The 16209-nt window shown below is 51.5% G+C and overlaps 9 protein-coding genes across 9 annotated transcripts; 4 read left to right on the top strand and 5 right to left on the bottom strand.

Annotated features, from left to right (window-relative positions):
* Window positions 1-403: 403 nt before the first annotated feature.
* Window positions 404-2630, bottom strand: A1O5_11269 (esterase/lipase; the record flags this gene model as incomplete). Its single annotated transcript, XM_007751841.1, has 3 exons — window positions 404-2432; window positions 2483-2567; window positions 2624-2630. 3 exons carry the CDS (start codon window positions 2628-2630, stop codon window positions 404-406), a joined length of 2121 nt encoding a protein of 706 aa, XP_007750031.1.
* Window positions 2631-3549: 919 nt separating this feature from the next.
* A1O5_11270 (uncharacterized protein) lies at window positions 3550-4836 on the bottom strand (the record flags this gene model as incomplete). The annotated part of the gene is made up of 2 exons (XM_007751842.1): window positions 3550-4330; window positions 4379-4836. The coding sequence occupies 2 exons, from the start codon at window positions 4834-4836 to the stop codon at window positions 3550-3552; spliced, it is 1239 nt and encodes a 412-aa protein (XP_007750032.1).
* Window positions 4837-5564: 728 nt separating this feature from the next.
* A1O5_11271 (mitochondria fission 1 protein) lies at window positions 5565-6132 on the bottom strand (the record flags this gene model as incomplete). Its single annotated transcript, XM_007751843.1, has 3 exons — window positions 5565-5894; window positions 5947-6040; window positions 6095-6132. 3 exons carry the CDS (start codon window positions 6130-6132, stop codon window positions 5565-5567), a joined length of 462 nt encoding a protein of 153 aa, XP_007750033.1.
* Window positions 6133-6412: 280 nt separating this feature from the next.
* A1O5_11272 (kinetochore protein spc24) lies at window positions 6413-7112 on the top strand (the record flags this gene model as incomplete). Its single annotated transcript, XM_007751844.1, has 3 exons — window positions 6413-6439; window positions 6488-6885; window positions 6935-7112. 3 exons carry the CDS (start codon window positions 6413-6415, stop codon window positions 7110-7112), a joined length of 603 nt encoding a protein of 200 aa, XP_007750034.1.
* Window positions 7113-7740: 628 nt separating this feature from the next.
* On the top strand, window positions 7741-9157 carry A1O5_11273 (uncharacterized protein; the record flags this gene model as incomplete). Its single annotated transcript, XM_007751845.1, has 3 exons — window positions 7741-7797; window positions 7850-8278; window positions 8330-9157. 3 exons carry the CDS (start codon window positions 7741-7743, stop codon window positions 9155-9157), a joined length of 1314 nt encoding a protein of 437 aa, XP_007750035.1.
* Window positions 9158-9336: 179 nt separating this feature from the next.
* On the bottom strand, window positions 9337-10413 carry A1O5_11274 (thioredoxin reductase; the record flags this gene model as incomplete). The annotated part of the gene is made up of 1 exon (XM_007751846.1): window positions 9337-10413. One exon carries the CDS (start codon window positions 10411-10413, stop codon window positions 9337-9339), a length of 1077 nt encoding a protein of 358 aa, XP_007750036.1.
* Window positions 10414-11019: 606 nt separating this feature from the next.
* A1O5_11275 (uncharacterized protein) lies at window positions 11020-12045 on the top strand (the record flags this gene model as incomplete). The annotated part of the gene is made up of 1 exon (XM_007751847.1): window positions 11020-12045. One exon carries the CDS (start codon window positions 11020-11022, stop codon window positions 12043-12045), a length of 1026 nt encoding a protein of 341 aa, XP_007750037.1.
* A 330-nt stretch (window positions 12046-12375) lies between these two features.
* On the top strand, window positions 12376-14159 carry A1O5_11276 (malate dehydrogenase (oxaloacetate-decarboxylating); the record flags this gene model as incomplete). Its single annotated transcript, XM_007751848.1, has 2 exons — window positions 12376-13415; window positions 13460-14159. 2 exons carry the CDS (start codon window positions 12376-12378, stop codon window positions 14157-14159), a joined length of 1740 nt encoding a protein of 579 aa, XP_007750038.1.
* A 512-nt stretch (window positions 14160-14671) lies between these two features.
* Window positions 14672-15655, bottom strand: A1O5_11277 (uncharacterized protein; the record flags this gene model as incomplete). Its single annotated transcript, XM_007751849.1, has 1 exon — window positions 14672-15655. One exon carries the CDS (start codon window positions 15653-15655, stop codon window positions 14672-14674), a length of 984 nt encoding a protein of 327 aa, XP_007750039.1.
* Between the last annotated feature and the right edge of the window lie 554 nt (window positions 15656-16209).

Genomic DNA, 16209 nt, shown 5'->3' on the forward strand with positions numbered 1-16209 from the left:
ATGGTTGAAGATTCACGGCGCCATTACCTCCCGCTTTGCACTACGGGGGAATTGGTAACAGGATCGCAAAGACCAAAGATAATGTGATCTCCATATATGCAGCCATGTGCTTTTGGATAGATATCTGCTCGGGGGCAATCCCGCCACATCTCTCTCTGACGGGAGTCTTTGTAACAATTCATAAACACGAGGGGATGAAAGGAGGAAAAGGAGTTCTTGGAAGGCGGCCTGGATATCTATTCTGACGTCTTTGGAAGGAAACTAAAATTTGGGATAATACCGGGAGCATATATGGTTCTGGACTTCATAATTCTCTTGATGCATCATCGATGAAGACTATCCTACCACAAAACAAATCTGAGGCTCTAATAGCACTGATAGCTATGTAAACTTTGATCTCGTTTTAAGAATCGTGAGACCCCAATAATCCCTTCGTCAGTCCCTTCATCCTCCGCTTCAGCAGGTCCTCCTCGCTGCCGAGACTGACAAGACTCTTACTCCGGCCTAGACTGTCTGTGCCCTTTTGCTTCTCTTCTTGTCTCCCCCGTTTGCTGTCTTCCTTCATGGCTCCGTTCGGTCTCGCCGTTGCTTCCTTGCTGGGGGAAAGGCTCGACATAACCAACGGTGCATCCTCATCCATGCTCTCTCCCGTGGGTGTCCTTTTATGATGTCTTGTTTGAGTTGTCGTTGCAAGCTCAAGCGAGCTGCCCGAATCTTGCGTAAATGTGCCCTTTCTCAACCTACTTTCGATTGCCGGGCCTTCGAACTGGTGCGGTGGCCTTGAAAAAATCTCTTGGATCCACTTGCCACAGCGGAAGATGTGTTTCCAACCTTCCGGGAAGATACTCACAAAGGAGACGAATCCGTGAGAGATTCCCGGAATGAGCGTCACTTCGACGTGATCCTTTTCATTGAATTCTGCTGTGGATTTCTCGAGGCCGGCCTCTTGTCGCTCGCGGAAGAGATGAAGTTTCGCTTGGCGTAGGCGGCCAGCGAAAATGACGGTGTCGTCAACCAGCGGGTCACGTTCGCCAGTCAGGAAGTATGTTTTTGGAAACTTCGCCAGGAGACCTTCTGAGGCGACAGCGGGACAAAGCAAATGATCCGTTGTGAAATCAGGGCGATGATAAGGCCCGACGTAGAGGATGATCATTGCGCGCATCATCTCTGGAGTGAGGATCCGGTCGCCGAAGTAGGAGATGATGCTGGAGACGGCTAATCTTGTCTTGAGTGGCTGAGGCTTTGAAATGGCGACTGCCTGTTTCTGTGCTTCCACGTCGGTATTCTTCCGGTCAAGGAGCTCCTCTCCCTGGACAGGACTTTCTACTCTAGGTGCGAAGAAATCGTGATCAGGGTCGTCTTCATCGTCGCTCATGGGCCTTGGTGCTGTCGGAGTATATCGGCGATCGATATCCTCGCTCTTGCGCTTAATAAACCGCTCGTATTTCTTCGCGGTGCGCGGGTTGCGAATCAGCGCCATTTGGTCGTCTGTCATCCAGCTGCCAATGTTAAAGTCTAGAGCCGGGTAGAGGAGAACCAGTCCTGCAGGCGAGGGTAGGATTCCTCGAGAAGCGCCGCTCTGGTTCGATTGAATGATCATCAAAGTCGTGCCACACGCCAGATTCCCACCGGCGCTGTCACCTGTGATCACGATTCTTGGACATGTGTCCGGTTTCATGCCAATACAACGACCACGAGTTGCCACGATCTGGGTGTAGACGTCGAAGCACTCGTTCAGCGCATACGGGTAAGGATGTTCGGGTGCCTTGCGATAGTCCAGACTAAGAATTGGTAGTCCTGTTCTCCCGGCCAAAGCAAGCAGTTTGTCGTCACTTGTTCTCGGGTCCATGGCAACAAAACCTCCGCCCGGGATGTCTAGGACCACGTTCTCCTGCTTCTCCAACTCAGCAAGAGAGCCATCGAAATACATCCACGCAACAACGGGTTCCTTGTAATGCGATTGCTTTGGGCGAGGGATGCGGATCCGGCGTGGCTTGTACTTTGTGAACTGGGGGCGTAATAGCGCTGTGAAGAACTTCAAGTAAGGTGTGGTTGGTTTATTCCATGCGACTCGTAAATGGTCGACCGTGAGGACAGCCCGAACTTTGCGAACCTTCTCATCTGCTCGCTCCGCCGAAAAGAGATAGTACACCGAGAATATGATTGAACATAGATCCCTGATGGTCTTATTTTTGATTCTCATGGCGCTCCAAAAGCCAGCATCCAAGGCAGTGGTAATCCATGTCGCCCGGAAGTATGATCTGTTATACAGGTTTGCAAGGGGTTCGGGGGACTCGAGGCCAACGATCTTCGCAAAGTTTCGGCAGATGTAGAGCCAGAGGAAAGTCAGAACAACCGATTGCCAGACAGTGAACCGCTTCGAGAGGCGTTGGGAGATGGATCGAATGAGCGGAGGTCCATGTTTGTTACCTCTTGTCTGGTCATGAGTAACCGACCCCCAGAAGCAGAGTCAAATGCGTACCTCAGAAGATAGAGTGACCAGAAGGAGACCACTGCAAACACCTGGACTTTGCGAAACTGAGAGGACGGCCGGCCCAATACATGATCTGCCCACTGGAGTCAGCCCGGAGGATTTCAAGACAGAGAGGGGCCAGAGACTAACCTATCATACTTGATATTCACCGGGTGTCGAAGATTTCAAATGATATATTCGAAAGGCAGTTAAGTACAGGACTGTCAAGGCACACCTGAACAAGCCAACGCCATTCCAAAACACGGACAAATTTATGCTTTTGTCCGCATGCAGAATGAAGGGAGGAAAAGCAGACAAAGCCAACACTAGAAACAAAACCATACAAGGCCAACAAATGATGAGGCACGCTGAACCTGTGACCATCGCGAAGTAGGCGTCTCTGACGTTAACCTTGTACCTCGTACTTGGTAAGCCCCGGAGTCGGTTGGCAGTGGCATGCTCAGTTACCAGAAAACGGCGAGCGAAATGCGGAAATCCGCATCGCGGGCCGAAGGGCATGTGAAAGTTTGCATGTCAGGTGACACTTGGACATGTGAAAGCGGCACCGAGACCCTGCGTATTAGGTAAACCTCCAGTACTAGGCAGCTCGGGAGGTACGGAGAACGAGGTATTACTTATATGTAACATATACAAGGCACACAGCACATTCAAATCGAGAAGGGCATTCGCTGCGTTAAGCTGTCGGCAGTCTTTGCACGGGTTCCTCAATTTTTCTTAATGAGACACCTATGTGTGTCCTCCTACCTTGTTTTCGTATTTCCAGACCCGACCCCGCCATTCTTGTCCTGTGGGAATTTGTTACACTGTCGTCTTAATTTTCACGTCTCCCAATATTACCCCTTCCACCCCTGGATTGGATATTCTCACGCAACGGTCTCGAGACATATGGCCAGTATCACACGGATATTTGGATGCGGCCCGACGCACAAAAGACGTTGCATGTTCTCTTTCACTCGCCCCCGAGGATCCTCCACTGTGGCGCTTGTGCATCGAACTACCGTCGACCATACTGCCTTGGACGGCTAGAGAATTAAACAGCTTCTTGCTGACTGCAATCAAGAGAATGGTAAATGATCTCTAATCCAGCCTGTCACTCCTCCTCCGCTGTTTCCGCCACTGCGATTTCCTCCATTGCTGCCGCTTTGGCCTCTTGAGCCATGTCGCCTTAGGTCACTTTGAATGCTCGAATGTCGGTGGGTTTCAGGGCGTTCCAAGTCGTTATCTCGTTGCCTTCGAGAGAGGTAGTCGCTGATTTCTCGCATCTCGCGCGTTCTTTCTGCCAAATTGGGGCGGCCGCCATCCGCGCCCAAGGCACGTGGACTTAACACTGAAGATGCTCTCCGGCTGGTTCTTCGTCTTGAAGGTCCCGGCCGCTGATGATCCTCAGGATCAGTTATGGGTTTCCGACAATGAGGGCAAGTATCGTGCTCTTTCAGCCACGCTGTTACACAGTCGCCGTGAAACCAATGATTGCATGGCAGGACAGTCACCTCATTGCCCAACTCAACATCGTCCATGCATATCGAACATTCGGCCTTGCCTTCTTCGCCTAGCATTTCCCTATCCATCTTCTTCTTGTTGAGAGACAGGATGGCCTCCTCTGACGCCGGTGGAGGCGCGTTAGGACTGAGATCGTGGAGGTCCATGAGGTCTGACATGATTCGATCGAAGGCTTCTTGACTGTGCACTATGTCACCAGCCCGGGCATTCCCAGGGTTGAGCATTTGATGGACAAGGTCGAAAGGCAACGGGACATTGCCTCCCCTTCGTCTGTCGTCAGCGTCTAGACCATGAAGCCCATCCGGTTGCATTGATTGCAATATGAGGGAGAAGAGACTGCGAAACATTCAGCACGTAAACCATCACCGAGCGCATGAAACATACTCTTGCAAACCCGCCGGCTGCAGACGGATGTGAGGGTCATCTAACCCGCCTGCGCCTTGTCCTCGTGGGAATCCGAAGGGGCTTAGAGGGCCAAAGGGACCAGGCATGCCTCGATTCTGTGGTTCACCCGGTCGGGTAAGCAATTGCTCAATCTTATCAATCATTTCACGCAGGTCATTAGTTCGTACATTGCGGCCATCACTCCTCCAAGAACGGGTGCTGAGAACCATCCTTCCAGCTCCACCAGTGGTCGTAAATTCGAACGTTGTAAAATTGGTTCCATCGTCATCATTTGCGTCTTCGGACCATGGATTATGGCTATGTAGTCCACTGAGGGGTGACGAGGGCGGTTCGAGCGACGAGGGCGGTGGCGCCTCTTGTCCAAATTGGTAGGTTGACGGAGTTTCGCTCGGTTCAAGCTGGTTCCTTTCATTAGCATTAAGTCGTCCATGAGACATGATTATGCGCACAATTTCAGTGAAGTCTCCTTCGCATCGCGGACAGGTGAGTCCCCCATGCGCCCTATCCCATTCGTTCTGGCACTGGTGACAGAAGACCCGTTCACCTCGTATTCTTGACATGATGGGGGTATAAGGCTGGTCAAGGGGCTGACTTGAATTGGCGAAGTGTTATTTCGGCCGCGCAGAGGAGTGGGAACGAGGCTATCGTCATGCGCAAGCTGGCCGTGGCGTGGGTAGGCGGAGCGGAGAGTTTCGTGTCAACGAGACAGTGCGTTTGTGGCGGAAGGTAATATTCCGATAATGGTGTCGATCGTACAAGGACAGAATATCCTTCCCGACTGGCCAGAGAGGGAATGCGTGAAATGTTATTAGAGGTATTGATGAATCAAAAGATGGCAGGTAATTAATCAGAAAGCCCAGTAGTTTTCCGTTGTATGCGTGTCAACCGGGTGGGATTGCATCACCGCCACATCACTTGTCCGAAGTTATCGATAAACACACGAGGTTTAATCCCCTTTGTGGAAAAGCAGTGATTGTGGATGAATTGGAGCCAACTGGCGTTTTCTCCAACAAAAATGTTTGCACCAGCTGATCGCTGTATTGGTTTGCTCATGTCCATTATTCGACGCCATTCCAAATCATTCTCCAGACCAGGCATTCTCTCGGTCCCAGGCAATTATCATACACGGCCCCCCAAAGCGGACGCAAAGGGCTCGAAAACAGTGTCACCTCTTCCGTGATCCTCTCATTATTATGCCTCCCACAATGCCTGCAGCAACAGCAACACCGCCAATGATTGCAACACCCATCAAACCCTCCCTTGATACTTTGTCATCGATCAATTGTCGCAGGCTAGCAGCCTGTAGATTTCCCGGCTCCTTCTCTAGCAACAACTCGTTATACCGTCTCGCCTCAGCATAATTCCCCAACTTGTAGTTTCCTAGTGCCAGGTAGTATAAGCATTCTCTTCTTCTTTCAGGGGTTGTCTTGAAAATGTCGGATAGTAGCTGTACGCCCAGTTGTTGCTCGCTTCGCTGGTTTGATTTGATTAAGCCCTACGACTGTCAGTTGCGAAAGCTCTTGCGTCGGGCCAGCGGATCACCATACCCATGCATAGTTGAATTTCGTCTGGACTCCCACATACTCGCCCTCTTTCTCATACTGTGCGCGAAGGACTTGTAACTCTGCCGGTTTGAGAGGACTACAACAGATGGGATCAGCCTGGCTATCTGCGGATGTGAGTGCAGACACTAACCTTTCTGCGTCTGCGGCATATGGCAGATTTGACGGCATCGCGATTTGAGTCGGGCGACTAGCAGCCTTGCGGAGGATAGTGAGACGATAATAAGATTCGAATGGCGATTGCTTGGATGCCTTTTGATCTCGTTGGAGTGGAAAACAGGGACTTGAGGCTTAGCAAATAGAATGGTGGCTTGGGCATGACGTCTGAGTTTCGGCAGGTTGCTCCCCGCGACCACTGTCAACAATGAATGTGAAGTGCAACCCAAATCCCTTCAACTCGACAGCAACCCCTTCACACAAGCACTGAACCTTTTGGCCAACGTTGCTCACAATGCTCCTTGACGAAGACCCGTCGACTGTAAGTGCCCTCTCTTTTAAAGGTGAAGGCCAGCCTGACATGATGCAGCTCATCCGCGCAACCATTTCGAACTTCAATATTGCACCCGACAAAGCCGCTCTGTCGCGTGTCAATGACTCCTTATCCACCCTACAACAATCCCGCGAACTTCGGATTCGAGACGCTGAGAACGCTCTGAGAAAGTTATCTCGTCATTTGGCAACTTTGTCTTCGCAGCATCGAGAAGTGCTCTCCGGCCATGACAGCGGTAGACATACCAGCGAGATTGTGCAACTCGACACTAAGAAATTCCGAATCGCCAAACAGGCCTCGGAGCTAGAAGCTGAGAGCGAGAGACTTGAAGCGGAGCTTGACCGGTTGAAGATGCGATTGTCCTACTTAGAAGCACAAGGTGTCGAAGGCGACGAGAATACGCGGCAGGCCCGCGAAGTTGATGATCCCACCATGTGCGTTGGCTACCGTGAGATATAGGAACCAGTGCTGACTTGCGAGTAGACTGCGCCTTTGGCTGTACAGATCACTCGGAATTGCCTTGGAGCAGGATGAAGCAGGAAACTACAATAAGGCGACAATTGCAAACACGAAGAAGGGCGATGTGCATGTTGTCAATATCGACCCGAAGTTCTCAAAGTGGTTTTACGCCGACTACTTCTGGCAATCTATGCAGAGTTGACTTCTGTTGTCTGTCACGACTTTACGAAGCATTAAGCGAGGAGTTTTCGACTGGGGACAGTGGATGAGATTTTGTAGTCGGCGTGATTTGACTGCTTGCAATTTCGAAACGTCCTCCTTGAGACAGAGCTGTTGGAGGGAGATGTATTTGCCGTGGCTTGGATGAAGCTGTCTGGCTGCCATTTCCGAGTGCTGGAGGCTGAGCATTCCATCTTTCCAACTTCACCTCAACAACCCTTCCTTCTATATACCAGGCGGTTGTACCACCCTAGCTCGGATCTATTAGTGATTTCCAGTTTTCCAGCCCATCCCACTACATGGAACAGATTCTCCCACGCATTTTCTCAAAAACCACTTTTATCCATCCGCCATATTGTAAGAGCTCTTTAACAGACGCATGACAAAAAGTGGCACAGATTCTTCAGTAATACCTAGTGAGTTGATGACCAGAGGCACACAATATGTATGAAAGGCTGAAAGATTCTCGTTTTCGCGTTAGGTCATCGGAAAATATCAGCGCGGGCTTCGGAAAAACTCAATATTCCCGGTCCGGCGATCCTTGTCTACATAGCTGCGACATGCACGAAATCTTTCGATCCATCCGACCAGTGTCGACTCCATCTTTGACGATGCCGCGCAAACCGTCGACGCCGCTTAAGGTGAAGAAGAACTTTTTGGGCGAAGTGGTGAGTAAAGATAGGCCCTCTCTGTCGAGGTAATTCCTGACTGTTTGCGCAGAAAATCCGACAGTCATGGAACAAATACAACCTCTACAACTTGGCACGGCAGATGCCTTACACGGGAAAACCACATAACTTTTTCAAACAGAAATGGACATCAAAGTCGTTGGCGCGTAATTATCATGGCGAACACGTCCGTGAGAAGCAGTGGTTGCGAATGTTCGACAGGAGGATCCGATCAGTGATCCCTATGGACGCAGAATATCTGGCTTCCAATGATGGCTCGCTGGAGTCTGCTGGTCGTGGATCAGGGTTGGAGACAAGAGGAAAGCAAAAGACGACAACAGCGATCCCGTACATGCAAATGACATTTGCGCCGATGGAGCGGAGATTAGACACGGCCATCTTCAGAGCTATGTTCGCAAGTAGCGCTCGGCAAGCCAGGCAGTTTGTTGTACACGGAGCGGTGACGGTCAATGGCAAGCAGGTGAGGACGAGAATGCCGGCTTCCATTGAGCAGACTTAACGCCATGAACAGATGCGATACCCGGGCTATTTACTTAACCCTGGAGATATGTTTCAGGTTGAACCAGAACGAGTTATGTGGGCGACTGGAGCACCCAAAATCCCGACAAAGGTGAAGAGCGAAGAGGGGGCAGATGAGGGGAACAGCGAAGAAGCAGCAGAAGCCGCCGAGGAAGGAAAGACCGCTGAAGAAGCGGCTGAAGACGACGTCGATGTCGATAGAGATCCGCGAGAGGTACTGAAGGACCTACGAGCAAAAGCAAAGAGTATCCTTGCCATATCGAAACGAGATATCGGAGCGAAGCGGAAGCAGGACCTTCGTGGATTTTCCACCGCCATCAAAAAGCTGCTCTCACGATCCTCATCGTCATCAATCCTCACGGACAGCCTCGAGGCTCAGTTTACGGAAATCCAACACCAGCTAAAAATCCGGAGAGAAAACCAAGATACCGGCGCAAGCGCCCTGCCTTCTGCACAAGGGGATAAGAAACCTTCTTCTGAACCAAGTCCAGAGACAGGAAAAGCGGCCGAATCGACTACCCCCGAACTTGAGCAGGAGACAATTCTGACTGACGCTGATTACAACGAGCTCTACGCTGCACTGCGCTCCATGCACGAGAACCCTGTTGATGACTCCAAACCATATGCTACTCCCTGGATGCCACGTGAATACATGAGTGCATTTGCCTTCATCCCACGGTTCCTCGAAGTCAATCACAACATCTGCGCGGCAGTATATCTGAGACACCCCGTTGCAAGGCCAGGATTAGCCGAGGTCCCCAGCCCTTACCAAGCTGACGTCCATAGCACGGCATTTGCATGGTATCTGAGAAGGAGATGATGTCCTTGTGTGAATGCTGAGTTGGAAATTTGTACTACTACTGTCATTGCGCATAGCGATAGGCGCAGTCTAGCCTTGTGCATGAGAAAAGTATCTCAGCCATAAACTGGTCGTCTTCCACTTTTAGGCATCTCTATCATCCATCTGCCCAGCGTCTACTCATGATGACAATCATACAATTACAACAGAGGGTTGGACCGATATTCCGGGGCTGTTTCACCGTTGATTTCCGGCTTCTTCGCCTGTTTTTCCTTCTCAATGTCCAATTCGGAATCCTCCAAGTCCGCTAAGTACTTCTCCGCTTCGAGAGCTGCTATGCATCCGCTTCCGGCACTGGTGATGGCCTGGCGATACCGTTTGTCCTGCACATCTCCAGCCGCGAACACGCCCGAGATACTGGTGTAACTTTTGCCGGGCTTCGTCAGAATGTAGCCGTCTTCGTCTGTATTCAATTGGCCCTTGAAAATTGCGGTTGCCGGGTCATGACCAACGGCGTAAAACAGTCCATTAGCTTCCAGGACTTCCTCTTCCTTCGTGACCACGTTCCTGATCTTCAGATGCGTCATTAGTCCTCGTGGTTTGTTTTCTCCTTGTACCTCGACTGCAACATGATTGAATTTCACCGTCACCTTTGGATTTGCCAGCAATCGTTTCGCCATGGTTTTCGAGGCCCGCAGCTTGTCCCTCCTCACCAGCACGGTGACATGGGAACCGTATTTGGCCAGGAACATGGCCTCCTCTGCAGCCGAATCACCGCCCCCAATCACCACGAGCGGTTTGTTGCGGAAGATGGGGACAGCGCCGTCACAAACTGCGCACGCCGATATACCGTTTTGCCAATAAGTCTCCTCGCCAGGTAAATGTAACCGTCTCGCATTGGCGCCGGTCGCAATGATGACCGCATCCGCAGTATGTGCAGGCTCGTCTGATTCTCCATCTTGGTACTCTCTCCACAAACGAAACGGCCGTGATTTCAGGTCGACCCTTGTGATTGTTTCGGTGATGATCTCTGTGCCGAAGCGGAGGGACTGTGCTTTCATCTCTTCCATCAGCTCGGCACCACCAATGCCCTTAGAGAAGCCTGGATAATTCTCCACGTCGGTGGTGGTTGTTAATTGGCCTCCCGCTGCGGTACCCCCGGCGAGGAAGCCTTCGTATAGGACGGGTTTGAGCTCTGCGCGGGAGAGATAGATCGCAGCTGTGTGGGCAGCAGGGCCGGAGCCAATAATGGCAACCCTAGTGTGAGGGGGCGCCATGGCGCGCAAAAGCGAGGAAGAAAAGCTCGCTTTAGCTGGTGGCTGTTTTTTTTCCAGCGATACTGATGCAGCGGCAAGGGAGAGACTGAGGGACGAGCGCAGAGGTCGTGAGACGCGGTGAAGCTTCGAGTAGAACAGTTTGACGGATGAAGAAGAAGGTTTGAGGGAGAACGTGTTTTGCTAATGTTTTCCGAGAGACCGAAAGAGAGGGAGACGGATGAGAGTACGGTAGGATTCCAGCCACGTCGATTGACAAATTGTATGAAGTTGTCCGTGTGCTGGATTGCAAATCGCCAGAAACTGCGGCGGCCAGTGGCAGCCCAGGTAGGCGGCGAGTGCGGGTCGAAGGGTCGAAGCGAGCAACCATAACTTCGAAAGCTGGGGGCCTGCCGCTGGCGGAGCCAGGGGGCTGGTGGGCTAGGGCTTAAAATTCCTTCCTGAGCAGACTCTCTTCGCCAGCCTTTGATCACGGCATCATCGATCCTCCAAGTCCAAGTCGGCCCTTCGTTCTAGTCAATAACGCAATTGGTTTTGATAAAGCATTTCCACTCTTTCAGCTTGTCAGCCGTGAACCGGTATTGAAGGCATTTCACCCATGAGACGGTAATGGGTTTGTTCAGTGCATTGTTCCACCCCAAGAAACTTCCCATGCTTGTCGTCACCCTTGATGCTCTTGGAACATTGTACAATTTCCGGCAGCCAGTGGCTGTGCAATATGTACAAGTCGCCGAGAGTTGCGGGCTCAAGGCCCGAGTCGATCTCAAAAAATTGGATCGCTCATTTAAATCTTCCCTCAAGCATTACAACGCCGCGCACCCCAACTATGGCAAGAAGACCCTAGGAAGTCCTGAGATATGGTGGACGAAAGTTGTCAACCGGGCATTTGGCGACCTGGTGGAAGGGGGAGAGGTAGCGCTGCCAAAGGATTTGGGGCCTGCTCTTTACAAACATTTTTCCTCCGGTGCTGCTTACGAACCATTTCCCGACGTAAAGCCCTTTCTCCAGAGCATGGCTTCACTCAAGAAACAGTTTGCTCATCCAGAAGGGCCGCTCGTGGCGACTGGCATTGTCACAAACTCCGACCCTCGAGTCAGAGTGGTGCTTCAGGACATGGGTTTCCGCACAGGACCTTCGAGTATTCCAGACTTCGAAAGCGTGATGAAAACGCATATGGACAGTCTCCGCGATCCGTCCAAATTGGCCTTCGACAGTCCCTTCAAAGACTATTACAATCTCCAGAACGACTTCGACTTCCTGTGCACGAGCTACGACGCCGACGCGGAAAAGCCGGATGAGAAAATTTGGCTCGAAGCCCTGAGGCTTGTTTTTCCGATGCCTATTTCTCGATCTGAACAGAACTGTGAGCCAGCGTCCAGCATAACGGATGCATTTAGAAAAGTGTCGTCGGCCATCAGCCATCAAGTCGATATTTCAAGGACGCTGCGGATTCACATTGGAGATGAGTACGCAAAAGACTATGTTGGCGCGATCGGGGTCGGCTGGGAAGCTCTTCACCTTGATCGAGAAGGCGGCGGGCCAGCATTGAGGAGCGATGTCAAAGTCGTCCAATCGCTCGAGGAGGCTGCCATGGTGGTAAATCTGATGGCCCACGAGTATTTCGGTCAAGATTAAGACTGACAGCTTAGGGCCTTCAAGCCCTTATATCTGCCAGCGGCTGAAGTGTATTCCCTCCTGGGAGGGAATTGCATCTGGATCCATTGGACCGAAAAGGGAAGCATGTGATTCGGGTGACCAGAGTGTCCACAGGGTCCACGTCAGTGGATCAGGAACAGTCATCGCCCAATGAGAAGATCCGGCAGTGACTGGATTCTGCAGCCTGCTTAGAGCTTCTCCATCGCATGACTGACATCACTTTCTGGTCAACGTTGATTGCCGAAATATTCTTTCTCTGTGACCTCGTCTCGCTCTCGTCACAAAAACTGAAACGAGTATCCAATAACTATGGCAAGTCACAAGGGCAAATTCGACCACCTTCCGCTCGCCAACAAAGGCCCGCTCAAAGTACCTCTCCACGGCCGCGTCCTTCTGGATAACCCATTCTACAACAAAGGAACATGCTTCACGACCCAAGAACGTCTGGACTTCGGACTCAAGGGCCTCCTGCCGACCAATATCCAAACACTTGACGAACAGGTCACGCGAGCCTATCAGCAATACTGCAATCAACCAGATGATCTCTCCAAGAATACCTTCATGACCTCCATGGCCGAGCAGAACACCGTGCTCTACTATCGTTTGATTCAAGACCACCTGCGCGAAATGTTCAGTGTCATCTATACTCCAACAGAGGGCGATGCGATTGAGAACTACTCTCGAATCTTCCGAAGGCCTGATGGTTGCTTTTTGAGCATTAAACATCCGGATGAGGTGGAGGAGCGCCTGAGCAAGTTTATTAGAGAAGATGACCCCGAGGGGGGTGTTGACTACATCGTTGTCAGTGATGGGGAAGAGATCCTGGGGATCGGCGATCAAGGGGTTGGAGGCATCTTGATCAGTGTGGCCAAGCTGGCTCTGATGACAATCTGTGGCGGATTGCATCCAGACCGAACCCTTCCTGTAGTCCTCGACACGGGAACAGACAACGAAAAGTTGTTGAATGATGACCTCTATCTCGGCCATCGTTTCAGACGTGTCCGAGGCCAAAAGTATGACGAGTTTTGCGACAAGTTCGTCCGCACAGCCAAAACGCTCTATCCAAAGGCTTATGTCCATTTTGAAGATTTTGGTCTTCCAAATGCTCGAAGGCTGCTCGACAAATATCGGGGTGAGTTCACCGTTTTCAATGATGACATTCAAGGGACGGGATGCGTGACTCTAGCTGCGATTATGGCCGGGCTGCATATCAACGGAGTGAAGATGACGGACTTGAGAGTGGTTGTTTTCGGTGCTGGGACTGCTGGTTGCGGAATCGCCGAGCAAGTTCAGGCGGCCATCGCCACGCAGTCCGAGAAGAATAAGGAAGACGCTGCGAACCAGATATGGTAAGGCTTTCCTTATATCATGGAGGAGGAGCTGACTGTCCAAGGTGTGTCGATAAGCCAGGTCTGCTCCTCGACAACATGGTAGATACCCTCTCCGTCGCACAGAAACCTTTTGCGCGCAAAGCCTCTGAATGGCAAGGCAAAGACACCAAATCCCTGGAGTCGATCATTGCCGAAGTCAAACCTCACGTCCTGGTAGGGACGTCCACGGTCCCTGGCGCCTTCACAAAGGACGCTGTCAAAGAGATGGCAAAGCATGTCGAAAGGCCTATAATATTACCGCTCAGCAATCCTACGCGTCTACATGAAGCCAAACCGGAAGATCTCATCCAGTGGACTGATGGTCGTGCTCTCGTTGCTACGGGCTCGCCGTTTCCGCCAGTCAATCACAATGGTAAGGAGATCGAGGTGGCGGAATGCAACAACTCAGTCTGCTTCCCTGGGATCGGCTTGGGCGGCGTGTTGTGTCGGACCAAACTGTTGTCGGATAAGATGCTCGTGGCGGCGGTGACTGCGCTAGCCAAGCAAGCTCCGGCTATGCATCATCCGGAAAAAGCCCTTGTTCCAGGTGTCGAACAGGCCAGACCAGTCAGCGTCAAGATCGCGATGGCAGTGATTCGATGTGCGGTAGAGGAGGGACTGGCGCAAGAGGTAGACATTCCTGTTGACTCTGATGAGGAATTACAGGAATGGGTAGAGGCACAGATGTGGGATCCGGTCTATCGTCCGTACGTGAGGGCTTGAGACGAAGAAGAATATCCGTTTAGGATTTTGCGGGTGTGAATAAGAATTGACCCTGCGCAAGACAAATCGTGGGCTTGCATTGGCTCTATTTGGCACTCTTCACCGCCAGTGGTCAAATAGAAGTTTATCTTCATTACACGTTCGCGCTATACGCCAACATTGAATGCACATACAATTTGTCGCAGACTGACGTTGGGGATTCCTGTCCCAGTCGAAGACTGTATCAAGTTCGGCTTTGAGAAATCCAATGATGCGAGTGTAGCAGGGGGGTTTGATGTTGTTCTCACAGTTCGCCGCTGCGGATCACGGTCGAGTGGCCCAAGAAGACTCTTTTTTTGAGCTACAGGAGATGATCTCTGGCTTCCAAAGTAGTGACGTGAATGTTCTATCCTCCGCGTGCCCGAAATATATCTCCGACGAGGAAGACAATCACGTACCAGAACCAAGGGGTCTAGGCGGGAAAGCCATGCCGTAATCTTGACTGTCTCTGACTGTAAAACGTCAACCCCAGGTCACTGCGGCGATATTAATGCTTCAAGCCGCTCGATCACGACATCATCGACGTCGAGATACCCGCTGGCTCTGGTTTCGGCTCGTCGACGGTTCGACCGTTCAAATGGAAGCCTCAGAGCATGGCCAGGAAGTGTTGGGGTAGTGTGGAAAGCAGTGATGAGGTTTCCCACCTCGCGTTTGAAATCAGCCATCGGCCTGAACTTTGCTGGATCGATGGCCATAATGAAGAACCCAAACTCTTCCAGATTTGGTGGCAGTGCAGGGGAACCAGCCAGAATCCCCAGCAGCTGAACCGCAATAGCTAAACCACTACCTTTTGCACCGCCCCAAACCGCCAGAGCTCCCTTCAGCGCCTTCTCGGGATCGGTCGTCATTTCTCCGTTCTCATCGTAGGCTGTATCTGGTGGCAATTGTTCATTCTTGCGCATGGCCAGCATCACTTGCGCGTGAATGATCCTGGAAGTCCCAATATCGTAGATGATGGGGACGCCATCAGTGGGGATCCCGATGCAGAAAGGATTGGTGCCAACTAGAGGTTTGTATGTCCCCTGCGGGGCCACCCAGGGGCTGCAATTCGATGCGATGATGGTCACAAGGTCCTCGGTCGCAGCCATCTCAGCATAATACGACAGCATTCCGGTATAGTATGTGTTATTTGCTCCTACGGCTGACACCCCAGAAGCTTTGGCCTTTTCGATGGCCACTTTTGTCGCCTTGTGAGCCACCAGATAGCCGAGACTGTCCTTGCCATTGAGCTGGGCTGTCGTGGGCGATTCCAACGTCACCTCGACGGAAGAAGATGCCGCCTTACCAGATATTCTGTCGGCGATGCTCAGTATTCGTGCGAGTCCGGCGATTCCATAACCTCGCAGCTCGCTGTCAATCAGATGGTCACGAATGATAGGAATATCTTCTTCCTTGTACCCGAGCTCGCGCAAAGCACGGTCCGCTAGCTGTTGGGCTTCCTCAAAGGCGATTTTCATCTTGGATCGGCGGAAAATACAGGAAGTATCAAAAGTGCCGCGAGGCCGTCAGCAGAGAGATCTCAGTCTCGATATTAACAAGATTGTGTCGTGACGAAGGGAACTTGAGCAGTACAAATCCGCATCTGATGATCCGAGTTGGGGAAATTTGGAGAGCAAATGACATCGGATCCGATGACGCTAATTTTTCAAGCCGGGTTTCACATTATCATTCTAACGTACTCCAAATCTCACCACCCTCAACCGCCCTTGGGAGGTATGACAGCCGCTCTTCGAGGCATTCGTAATCGAATTGGTAGGAATCTTGCTGCCATCTGAGCAGACACAATATGCCCAGCCGCATTGACTAGCGCACATTCTCACAGGTATCACAGCTCTATTCTGGGCTCCAAGCGGTCAGTTAAATGCCCGGATGTCTTGAATTGGAGCAGGGATGCGATTCCTTCTCTGCAGTTGGAGCCGCCGAGGCGGGAGCTTGAGAAAGCCTTTCCCATGGCCATCATCAAAGGCGTCTGCAATTATGCTGACAGCCACAAGAACAAGATTTGGAAGAA

This window comes from Cladophialophora psammophila, assembly GCF_000585535.1.
Source record: "Cladophialophora psammophila CBS 110553 chromosome Unknown aczJe-supercont1.24, whole genome shotgun sequence".
Lineage (NCBI taxonomy): Eukaryota > Fungi > Ascomycota > Eurotiomycetes > Chaetothyriales > Herpotrichiellaceae > Cladophialophora > Cladophialophora psammophila.